General features: G+C 51.8%; 1 protein-coding gene across 8 annotated transcripts in view; it reads left to right on the forward strand.

Annotated features, from left to right (window-relative positions):
* Window positions 1-278: 278 nt before the first annotated feature.
* Window positions 279-12348, forward strand: part of SCUBE3 (signal peptide, CUB domain and EGF like domain containing 3) — a 37235-nt gene continuing 25165 nt past the window's right edge. For 4 of the 8 annotated variants that reach the window (XM_082345063.1, XM_082345064.1, XM_082345066.1 and 1 more), the window contains exon 1: window positions 280-916. In XM_082345063.1, coding sequence (XP_082201189.1) covers window positions 832-916 — 85 coding nt within the window. In that variant the 5' untranslated portion in view covers window positions 280-831. Of the gene's footprint in view, window positions 917-9319; window positions 9348-12348 lie in introns of those variants that run through there. The other 4 variants (XM_082345068.1, XM_082345070.1, XM_082345067.1 and 1 more) reach the window with 2 other exon arrangements.

The raw sequence follows: 12348 nt of genomic DNA on the forward strand, positions 1-12348 counted from the left end.
TTTGGTCTGGAGCCGAGCGGTGCTTGCATTGATCCATTGATTGTGCGCGGTCTGCGCCTGACCTCCCTGCTCCCGGGGAAGCCGTCTCCATGGAGACCGGGCCCGCTCCCCCAGCGCCGGATTGTAAATTCCTCCAGGCAGCGGCCCGGCAGCCTGGGGAGGGGGCCGCCGCGCCCGGGCGCGCAGGGGGAGCGGCCGCCGCGCCGAGGCCCCATTTGAAAGAAAAAAGGGCACGGAAAAGGAGGTGGTGGAGGAGGAGGAGGAGGGGGAGGAGGAAGAAAACGAAAAGGAGCGAGGAGAGGAGGAGAAAGAGGAGGAGGAGGAGAAAGGCGAAGAAAAAGAGACGGAGCCTGAGAGAAGGAGAAAGAGCGAGAGAGGAAGAAAGAGAGGCAGAAAGGGCGTGTTTCTGGCGCTGCGTTTCCCCTCCCCTTTCTCAGGTCCCTCGCTCGGGCTCTGCGCGCTCTCCGCTGCAGCTCTCTCCAGGCGAAGCTGGGAATTGGGTGGGATTATACGGAGCAGCCCCGCCGCCGCCGCTAGCCGAGCCGGGCTTGGAGAGGACGGGGGCTCCCCTCCGTCAGCGGCGCCGGGCGCCCCCAGCCTCGTCGCGCTCTCCGCCTCGCTCTCCCCGGCGTCGGGCCGGGAGAAGCCGGCAGCATCGGGAGCCTCTCGCCAAGGGCGCCGCGGTCCGCGCCCCGCGCCCGCACCCCCCGGCCCGGCCCCGGCGGGGCACCCCCTCCCCTTCCCCCTCCGGCGCGCGGGGGCCCAGCCCGCTTCCGCCCTCCCCGGGCCGCGAGACCGACCCCGGCCGCCCGGCCGCCCGTAGCTTCAGCCATGGGCTCGGGGCGCGTGCCCGGGCTCTGCCTGCTAGTCCTGCTGGTCCACGCCCGCGCCGCCCAGCACAGCAAAGCCGTGCAAGGTAAGGAAGGAGGGGCGCGCGGGCGCCGGGCTGCCTGGGCTGCAGGGCCCGAGGGCGGGGGCGCGATTTCCGAGGGGCAGGGCAGGTGCTGGGAGGCGTGCTGCTGTCAGGAGCGGGCACTGTGCACCCGCACTCCTCGGCTGGGGGCCTGACCTCTGGGCGCTGCGCCCCAGGCGAAAGGCTGGAGGAGCCAGGGGCGGTACGGGTGAATGAGAAGTTTGGGGAGCCCTGGGCAGAAGTGACCACGCATCTCAGAATTCTGCCCGACTTCATTGCCACCCCAGCATCCTCCAAAGACTTCTTGTCCTCCAAAAGTATGAGAGAGAATCTTCTCTCCTCTCAAACATTGTCAGAAAACTTAAGTTCTGGCCTGGACAGACTGAAAGAATGAAAACTTTTTCAGCCATGCTATATTTCTTCCCCTCACCCCCAATCCTCAAAGTTAAACAGAAATTTCGAAGTTGTCTTATCAGAAAAATGTTAAACAAAAATAGGATCTTTTAAGGAAAACCAAAAAACCAACTGTCTCCCTCTGGATGGTAGGGGGCTGAAGAAGAAAAGAAAATTTCTGTGACTCTGGCTCCCGGCAAGAATGTCGCATTTCTGCCTCTTTGGGGGGAAATCTCTTTCGTCTTGCATGGCTTTCATTTCTTATCATAATATTTATTTATTAAGGCCTTGGGTTTCCAATTCCATTTAAATCCAGGTCAGAATTGCATTAAAATAACAAAGTAAAATTCCAGGCTGGGGAGCTCTGACAGATCCCTCTAGGAATTAGAGAGAGACAGGGAGGCCCTCCCGCCCCCATCCCTGACCCCAGGCTCATTGCCTGGCCAGTCCCAAGGCTGTGCTGGCAGAAACCAGGCTGGTGGGCTACAGTTCTCTTGGGGACAGACTCCCCTCCCCCTTGACCTCCTGCTGCACCCTTCCCCCATCGAGTCCTCACCCAGGAAGAGATTTGTATGGACAAAAAGAAAATTCCTCCTGCCACAGCTTTGCCCAGGAGAATATGATTCTGCCTATTGTCCTAGGGGCTCCTTGAAGCCAAGTTGGGGTGTGGAGGTGGCTGGGCCACCAGGGAAAGTTGAACTTGGAAGTTGGGGAAGTCTGAGTCTCTGGCAGTCGGGTCGCTGTGTCCTGGAGCCTGAGCCCTTGGCTCGTAAGCCGCTCTGTGTCCTGGATGGGCTCCCACTCTCTTAAAAGGAAGGTGCTATATCAGTGCCATCCTCTTCTCCCCAAGCACTGCCTCTTCAACTACCCCCTTCCTCCTCCAACCTGTCCTTTAACAGAACCAAAACACTGGAGACCCTGGGCTGTCAAATACCAGACCCCACCCCCACCCCTTCCAACCCCAAACTGCCTCTTCTCTAGTCCTGGTTCCAGACAGCTCACTACCACTGCCACCCCCAGGCTGGGAGTAGCCCCTCTCCCACTGTGGATTTGCTTGTGTTTTCATAAACAAAGGTGGCTTTTGTAGTGCATGCTGACTAACTCATAACAGGGAATTAGCTAGGGAGTTTAGTCTGAAGGAAGGAACAGATTTCATGCAGTAATCTAGAGACGAGATAAGGGCCCCTTTCAAGTTGAAGCCAGTGTCTGTAGTGGCCTAGTGAGGCTGGGGCCAAAAGGAGGAGCAAGCAGTATATTCAGGGGGGGTTTGTGGGGCAGATGGAGACTCCGAGAAGGGACAGGTGCCATCAAACCAAGGCTTTCAAGCCTGAGAGATCAACCTATCCTTCAGGGACAGAGGGACTCAGAATCTCTCAGAGGTACTTCAGGGCTCCCTCTTGCATTTCATCCTGCTGCTGCTGTGGGAAATGCAGCCAGAGTGGAGGCCCTGCCCTCAAGGAACTTACAGACTATAGTTTTGCCCACTGCTTATCTCACATTCGAGCCACACTTGCTCTGCCTGGGCTGCAGTTAGCTTTGCATCTTCCTTCCTTTTGATCCCTGAGTCTAGCTGGGCGTAGATTCCAAGCCTGTTGTTTCAGCTACCTTTAACCCTACTATTCAGGAAATTTATCAACCTGGTCTTCTAGAGTTGCCTCACAACAGGTTTGCTGGGGTAGGGGGACATCTCTGGTCCCAAATCTGCAGGCCAATGTTGCAGGAAGGACAAGTATTGACCGGGCAGGGCAGCCTTACCCGTAGACGGTGCTGTGGACATTCCTTGCTCTCAGACATATCTCCAAGGTATCACCAGTGCCAGAAGGTGTGCTTTGAATGCCACATGCTTTTAAATGAAGCTCTAGCAAGTCTTTAAAATACCAATAACCTTGGTAAGTATCTTGCCAAGAGTTACTATCGCACTGGGGATATCTGGGCCTCTGTCCCTTTTCTCCAGAGATTCACCAGGGGAGAACCAAAGTGGTGTGGAATGGAGAGGAGGGGAGGGACGCAGAAGGGAGCCCTGAGTATGCAGGTGTGTGTGTGTGTGTGTGTGAGGTTTACCACGATCACGCACAGGTGACATAGCTGGTGTATGTCTCTGTTGTGACTTAGTTGTTAAGCATGTATACGGATGTTTTAGTGTCTTTGAGAACTGTGTGTGTGACTGGGAATGAGTGAGCATGAGGGTACATGATTCTGAGTGTTTTTCAAGTGCCTGTCTGTGTATTTTAAAGTAGACAGACTGGATAACCAGGATAATTGTTAACTTAAAAGCATTAATTTGCTTTGTTTTTTTTTGGGGGGGGGGGTGGTGTGCAGCAGTGGTTAAAAAGACCTAATCCTTGCATGGAGCTCAGGTTACAGCTGAATGAAAAGGTCTCCTGGCCTCCTGGGGAAAACTTGTCCCCAGGGCTGGCTGGGAGAGCCAGCCTGGCCATTTAGTTTACCTGGTTGTTTCCTCTCCTCATTAGGGCTAGAATTTTGATACAGTCGTATATTTAGAGTTTCCAAGTAACACCATCCCTGGGACTGAGAGCGTTCATCTGGCAGCAGACAGTGTCTCTCTGTCTCGATGCGTCTCTCCGGGTCTCTGTCTGGGTGTATATGTGTGTGTCTCTCTCTCTTTCCCCCACCCCTCTCTTCCTCTTTAATGTGGCCGTTTCCTTTCCTCCCCGCTTCCCTGGGCTCCTGTGGCCGGCTCTTACAGTGAGGGGACTGTTCCTCCTAGCCCCTCCCTCCAAAATATGAAATAAACCATAGCGGTGTCAGCGGGTGAGGGTGGCCCCGTGGGCAGCCGGCTATTGCCCGCGCCCCATCCGGGCCACACTGGGGAGAGAGAAGGAGAGGCAGCCTCCGCTCTTGGAGCCTGATCTTCCCTTTAAGCCTGACCCCCACCCCTCATTTTTCCAGAAGGGTGGAGAGGTGGGGGTGGACTGCTTAGCAATTCCTCAGGAATCCCTTTGACCTCTCTTCTGTCAGTGACATGTCCTCTAAGGGGGTGGGGAAAGCCTGGAGCCAGGGGAGAACTTTTCCCCTTTTCACCCTTCATCTCCCGAGTCTCTGCGGGGTGGAATGAGAGAGAGGGGACTAGAAGACACCGAGGCCAGAATTACTACGGGCAGAGAAAGAAGAAAGTTATCAACACCCCTAAATGAGACTGTTTCCTGAAACCTTCAGGAATCTGAGCGCCTGAGAACCGGTTTGAGATGTAAGCAGCCGGGACCTGTCGTAAAAGGAGCCGGCCCTGGGTGTGAGTTTGGGAATGCGCGGTGTGCACTCACTGGGGCATGTGAGCGTGCGTGTGCATGACTCAGGGTGTGTGAGTGTGTGTCCGTGCTCTGGTGAGAGGAAAAAGGAAGCAGGCAATGTGCATTTTGTTTTCATTGGAGAAGTAAAGAAGTGGAATGGCTTGATCCCGTGTCTTGAACTGAGCATGGGGGAAGGGAGTGGATGGCTTCAAACCGTCTTGAGAAGATGGAGGTAAAGAGCTTGCTGCCTGAACTAACCCCAGTCCCTGCCCCCGGCTCTGGTCCCTGCGTGTCAGGGTGTGGGCCTCCTTTGACGTCCCATACCCCTAGCACATGACCACTTATAAGAAAGAGTCCCTGTCAGGGCTGGAAACTGCAGAGTTACTCTGAGGCTGGCAGTACCCACAAGAGGCCCAGACCTGGGGACAGCTTCTTCAGGCTCAGTTATTAGACAGGAGTCTGGAAACAGAGGGACTGCCGGCCCTTGTGGGGAAAAGTGATACAACTGCCAACACAGGGATGTTTGAGGGGTAGAGGAGGTAGCTGCCTGGAGTAAGAGGGAACATGGACCCTCCCCTCCTCGTCCCCTTTGGCCCCTCTGTCACCAGACTGGCCACTCCCTTCTTTTCATGCCCACATACTGCCAGCCCCAAATGGCACAGGGTGGGAAGTATGGTAGGTACCAGTGGATTTAGGTAAATGCAGAGCCCGAGGGTTGGGGCCTCTGAGGAAATAACTGAAATTCTCTTCCTCACTTACGAAATGGACGAGAGTATCCGTAGGGTCCCTTTCAGCTCTGAGATTATGCATCTCTTCAAAATCCTTCCTGCTGAAGGTGGAAGACACTATAGCAAGCCCCAATCCTGCAGCTGGGGCTCCCCAGGCTTCTCGCCTGAATCTCGTGCCTTTTTCTCCCTGGGCCCTGCTTCACTCTTTCCTGCCCGAGTCTATGTCATGTGGCTACTCTTCCTTTCTCCACCCCCCCCCCCCAACTTTCCTGGAGCCTCACATACCCGATAGCTCTTACCGTGTCCTTAAGTGGAGTATTTCCCCCTGGAAACAGCCCCTGTAGGACACGTGTGTGTTTCTGTGTGTGCGAATGTACATGTATCCAACAGCATTGGGAAGTAGAGCTGAAATGTTTGTGTCCTGGGAACTGAGTACTCTCTGGGCAAGGCCCCAGGGCCCCAGTTCTTGCCCCACACCATATAGTCTCAGTTTCCAAGAGTAACCCTCTCTATTGTGCTCCAACCTAGACATCTCCCCTTTTCAGACCAAGGCACCGTCTTGTAGTTGCCATTGGATTTTGCAATTTGGCCCTACAGGCAGAATGATGCCCCTTAAATAGGGTGCTGTGGCCCTCACTCTTACCTATGGTTTCCCTGTGGCTAGAACCATAGCCCTAGAGATAGATCTGTGGGGTGTGGATGTCAGAGCCCCAGGCCAGGGGCTATGTGCCTCTGGTCACTGATGGTAACAGCTGAGGACAGACCTGGGCAGGAGCTGCTGGGCTGGAGAGAGGATCCAGAATAAGGAAACAGATCTAAGGAATCCCTCCGAGAGGGTGGAGTGTCAGGATATGTGGGCTTGGGGGGAGCTGGGAGAAGGGGGGCGCTTAAAGGGTAGACCCTGGGGAGCAGGTTTACAGAGAGGACGTTTTTACAAGTTTCTAATTATATTTATTTGGAGTTTTCCTCTGGCGGTTTGAAGCTGTTAACAGCAGGAACCTGTATCCCTGGTGTTTGTTTTTGTTTCTAACCAGCTGCTTCGCCCAGCCTAGTGAATCCAAGGGCAGGAGACACCTGCCCGCTGCCGCACTGCCCACCCCTTCCTCACTGCAACTCTGTCTGCTCCCACCATGGTGCAACCACCCTCCTTCGCTGCCCACACACAGCCCTGCCCTCCTCCCTGTTGCCCCCGTGCCCGAAGCCTGGGAGCATCTGTATGCCTACTGCTGACTTCCTCCCAGGAACATCCGAATGTCAGTTTCAGGCCATTCCGTGGTTCCATAGTGGATGCTTGCTTCGTGCTGGACTAAGTGCTGAGTTGGGGGGGGGGGGGCGGCGATGACAGCTAAGGCACGATTCCTCCCTCATAACGTTTATAAAAGACATTGTATACTGAGAGAACGCCAGACTGGGAGTCAGAAAACCTGAGTCCTGGCTGTACACTAGCTGTTTTCTCTTTCCCAAGATACTGTCTCTGGCGTGTTCCTCATCGATTCAGTGAGAGACAGGACTGTTTGAGAACCACATGAAATGGCCTACATGAAAGAACTTTGCATGCTTAATGGAATTATACATCATCTGACATCATCACTGTTTATCTTGTTATTTTTTCCCACCAATTTGGAGAGAGAAGACTGATCATCATGAAAAGGGAATGTGCCTCAGCCCACGGCCTGACTCCCTCTCCAGTATTCTGTTCTTTCCTCCCCACTCCCACTACCCTCTACCCTATCCATCCTCTAAACACCTCTGACTCAGGGCTGTTGGTTTAGTCCACACTGAAAGGGAGAAAATTCTTGTCCATTTAGGGGCACATTCACATAAGCAAGGAGCTGGATTAGGAATAAGATAGGACACTATCAAGTTCAGCCCTGCACCTCTCCAGTCACCAAGCACCAACTGCTTTTCCTGGCTCTTGAGTTGAGCAGGCTAAGCTTGTAGGAGAGGGAAGCGTACTTTTTTAAAAAGAACAAAGTACTCTGTCTCCTCTCCTTGGGGTCGTCTGTGTGGTTTCCTGGACTCTCTCCAGGCCTGTTCACCCCTGCCTAGGCTTTGTCCAGGCTGAGGATGGGCCCAGGCTCCAGCTGAGGTCACAGCCCAGTTCCAAATTGAGAAGACAGCCTGAGAAGCCAGAGCTGGGATGCCAGTCTCCAGCATGTGCACATACGGGTACCTGCATATGAGCAGATATGCACATATGCAGGTACACATACGTGCACATGCTGCAGGTTAGGGTGTCATGGCCAAAACCTGAGCTGGTTCTACTCTGGATGTTACTTGGATGTGGGAGGCAACATGGAAGAAAGGAGAGGGGAACTGACCAGGAGCAGCAATGGAACGTTGGCCCCTGGTGCCCTGTCCTGAAGGTGTTAGCACTGAGGCTGGGGAACGTCTGTCTGACAAGGATACTCTGAAGAGATGCCTGAGTAACCCCAGATAGCATCTGAAGACCCTGAGGACCTGTGTATTCTATAGGATTCCCTCTTATACTAGATTTGTTGGTCCCATCTCTTCTGGCTTCAGCACGACCAAATAGATGCCTTTAAGTGGGTATCTTACCATTTCTGAGTTACCAGTCTCTCTACCCTTAACTTAAAACTAAATTTGTTGGGACTGTCTTCTACCCAGCACAGTTGTGGGGTTACAGGAGAGAAAAGAAGTGAGCTTTTTCTCTGCAGTAACACAGAACAGGAAGGATGCCACAGTATGGACCTCATCCACTCACCCGCCAACCCATCCCTCTATCCGTGCATCCATCCATGCATCTGTTTAGCAAATATTTACTAAATGCTTTTAATATATTAGTCTGTCTTGATGAACTGGTTTGCAAGGCAGAAATAGAGACACAGATAGAGAACAAATGTATGGACACCAAGGGGGGAAGCGCGGGGGTGGGGGGGCGTGTGTGGGATGAACTGGGAGATTGGGATTGACATATATACACTAATATGTATAAAATAGATAACTAATAAGAACCTGCTGTATAGCACAAGGAATTCCACTTCTCTGTACAGTAGAACTAACCCAACATTGTAAAACAACTATACCCCAATTAAAAAAAAAAATATATATATATATATATATAAGTCTGTCTTGTTCACTGCTGAATGCCCAGCACCTAGCACAGTGCTTGGCATGTTGCAAATGCTCAATAACTATTTGTTGAATGGTTAAATGAATATGCTCAACTCTATTCTAGCTGCTGTACAGGTTTCAAAGATTCAGAAGCCATGGCCTCAGGGAGCTCAGAGCTTCCGTAGGAAGATAATACACAGGAACCAAAAGTTAAGTAATGGTGTAAGGTAGCATGTGAGAGGCATCACAAGATAGCAGTTGGTCAGAGGATGAGAGAACCTGACAGTAAAAGCCTTCGGAGTTAAAGAGAAAGAGTAAATTAGAGAAAGCTGCACCAGTCAAAGGTAGCTTCCCAGCAGTGGCACCTACACTGGGTCCTCAATGATGGGTGAGGTTCGAAGGCATTTCAAGAGAGGAAAATAGAGGAATGAGGTAGACACAGCAAACATCCTGGGCTATCCTGGCTGGGCAAGAAGGATGCCACAGCCATGTGGGCACATGAGGACACCAAGCAAGCTCCTTTGGACCTTTGCATTGGGCCCAGCAAATTTGTCCACAACTACCCCCAGCCCCTCTGAGTAGTAAGGTGACAACTGTAGTAACATAGAGGTGGGGTAGACTCTACCTACGGGCGTCTGCTTCTCTGCAGCCTGCATTCCTGCTCATTTTCCCTGGTTATTCCAGAGCTGGACCTGGGCAAAATTTTGAAGCAGATAAAGTGTTTCCTTGGGGGTCCTCCTGCTTCCCTTTTAGGGTACACTTCCCCATCCTCAGAAGGGAATCTTAATGCTTAAGCCTGTGTTGTAATAATCCACCTTTTCTAGTCTGTCCTCTAACCCTCATATCCCCCGCCTCATCCCACCCCTCCTCCCTGTTTAGCAGAATTTATGCAGTGCTCTGTTAGGTGCTGAAGCAAATCCAGAAGAAACGTCAGATGGTGCTGGGAAAAGCTGCCGCCGTTACAGACCTGTGCATTCATGCCAGGAGAAGGTGAGGCAGGGAGGTCTTGGCTCATCTGTGGTGTCTTTGCAGCTACCACTCTCCCCTGATTCAGCTTGTGATCCAGGCCAGTGCCTGGGGTGGGGGAAAGGGCACAAAAGGACAGCCTTTACAGAGGATTGTGGAGGGCAGCTTTGTGGTTCCCAACTGTCCTCTCACCCACTTCACCTGCTGCTTGGGCAGTTCCCAGCATGGGCAGAGTAGGCAGTGACACAGATACCTTTAAGGATATGTCTCCCCCAAATTCCCTGTACCATCACGTGCTCCCCTAGTGCCGCATCTCCCCACACCAGGCCTCAAATGGGGCTTTGGGAAGGGGAAGGGGGAAGGGGAGAGGGGTTCAGAAAGGGGAGAAGGTTGGAGAGAAGGAATAAAATAACGAACCTTTATTGAGCATTTACTGTATGCCTGTACTGCAGTGCTAAGTACTTGATAAGTATTAACTCATTTGATACTCATGGTGGCCCCATGAGGAGGTGCTGTGATCATTATTCCCATCTACAGAGGAAGGAGCCAGCAAGTTCAGAGGCTGGCCCAGGACCACAAGGACATGCGTGCAGCTGGCATTTGAACAGACACAGTATCACTCCAGAACCCCTTTTCTCAAACATTCTGTCATGTTGTTGCCCCTCGTCTCTTCCCAGCTTGGGCAAATAGTCTGTCACATTATCTGAGTTGGGAAAGGAAGACAGAGAGCGGTCCAGACTCACCCTGGAGATCCTGATGCAGCTGGTCTAAGAGAGTGCTCAGACAGTCCATTTTATTTATTTATTTATTTATTTATTTATTTATTTATTTATTTATTTATTTATGGCTGTGTTGGGTCTGCGCGCGGGCTTTCTCTAGTTGTGGTGAGTGGGGGCTACTCCTCGTTGCGGTGCGCGGGCTTCTCATTGTGGTGGCTTCTCTTGTCGCGGAGCACGGGCTCTAGGCACGCGGGCTTCAGTAGTTGTGTCTCGCGGGCTCTAGAGCACAGGCTCAGTAGTTGTGGCTCATGGGCTTAGTTGCTCCAAGGCATGTGGGATCTTCCTGGACCAGGACTCGAACCCGTGTCCCCTGCATTGGCAGGCGGATTCTTAACCACTGTGCCACCAGGGAAGTCCCCAGACAGTCACATATTGTAAAAGGTCCCCTGGGAATCCCAGGGTGCAGCCACTGGTCTAAACCAATCCCTGCCCAACAGTATCACCTGGTTTGTCAGGCCAGCTAGTAAACACCTGCACCCTGAGAGAATGAACTAAGATGAGACTGTGCCCGTGGGTGTTGAAGGGATCCCTGCATGGACAAATTGGGGGTAGGCATATGTGGGGGGAGCTCTGAAAGAACGAACTGGCAAAAGGAGACACTGGATATAATTTGGGGCCCTACTTCAGAGCTCTGTTTTAGGCTTGTTCTGCTTCAAAAGATTCCATCCAAGTAATAATTCCATCCTCAGTGAGTGACCAGCCAAGTGAGGAAAGCTGAACATGCCACACAAGATGGCTTTAAAGCATTAGCAGAGCAACTCAGTAATAGCTGCAAGTGAGCTGAGGCAACCTGAGTCCCCTAGGACCTGGAACTTACCAGGAATAGGGCTTACCAGGAAGAGGTTTTGGGAAGACAATTTTTGAGCCAGGTTTGGGAAGCTGGGAACAGTGTGGCTACAAGAAAAAAGAAAGGACTGCATTTCAAATGTGAAGAATGAGATGTGTGAATGCGTGAAAAGGGGTAGAATGGTTTAGGTGGTGGAGAGGGATAAGTATTATGAGTAGGGGATGAGAGGGAGGGGTAAGATGGCAGGAAAAGCCCAACTGCCTGAAGGGTCTAAAGGTTCTGCCAGGAAGCCTGGGTTTGCTGCAGTCAGCATCAGGATCCTCTCTAGTACCGGTGAGCATTGAATCGGAGGCAAACGGAAGAACTGGGAGCCCAGACAGCCTGATGTAGACTGTTGTAAAGCCCCAGCTGATTCAGAGACAAGCATGTACCTCTGAGATGGCCCTAGAGGAGGAGCTTCCAGATGAGTTTCCAAGTTGTCCTTCTGGCCGCTGGGGAAGGGATGGAGAGACACAGAAGGGGAAGAGGGCTCAAAGCAGGATGAACAGGATGATTATTAGTCACTGGCATTGCCCAGTGCTCTGTACCTGCCTCTAAGACTCACAAGGGTTACCACAGGGAAGGGGGTGATCATCCAGTCCCCTTTCCTCCGGGGGACCCAATAAGAACATCTAAAACTTTGGATTCCATTCAAAGATTAGGATTAGTTGTTAAAAGATATTTTCCCCAACATGGGGGGCATGTGCAAATGTGGGGACAGAGAATAAGGACTTGGACCTCAGAGTGCCTAGTCTTTCTTCATGCATTTAACCACAGTTGAAATGTCCTTTCCCCTTCTAACTGTCTAATGGTTACCCAACTTCCAAAACTCAAACTTGAGTCCCACTCCTCAGGGAGCTTTTTTGGTCCACTCAGGCCCAGGGTATCCCTTATTCAGAACTCCTAGAGCAATGCTGTCCAATAGAACCTCCCGTGATGTTGGAAATGTTCCACGCCTGCGCTGTGCACTGTGGTAGCCATTAGCCACATATGGCTATTGAGCACTTGGCCTGTGGCCAGGACAACTAAAGAACTGAACTTTAAAGTAATTTAAATTTAAATAGCCACATGTGCCTAGTGGCTACCATCTTAGCACAGTCATAGAGCACCTGTTATCTGAATCAGTGATTTAATCATTATCATCTCAAGCTTCCGATACTTTATTAGGTACTTTACACAAATTATCTCATCAGCTGTTCACAGCCTCTCATGAGAAGGTATTATCATCCCCATTTTAAAGAGGAACAAATAAGAGAATCAGAAAACACGCCCTAGAGAGTGGTAGGGCTGGATTTGAACCTGGGACTGGCTGATTATCGTCTTTCTACAATAGGACGTTTCTTAGTACCATTTTCTCTTCATCAGTTGGACAAACTGATTCTCCATGCAGCCTCTTACTATCTACACAGGTCCCTCTTGC

Source organism: Balaenoptera borealis, assembly GCF_965194805.1.
Source record: "Balaenoptera borealis genome assembly, chromosome: 12".
Lineage (NCBI taxonomy): Eukaryota > Metazoa > Chordata > Mammalia > Artiodactyla > Balaenopteridae > Balaenoptera > Balaenoptera borealis.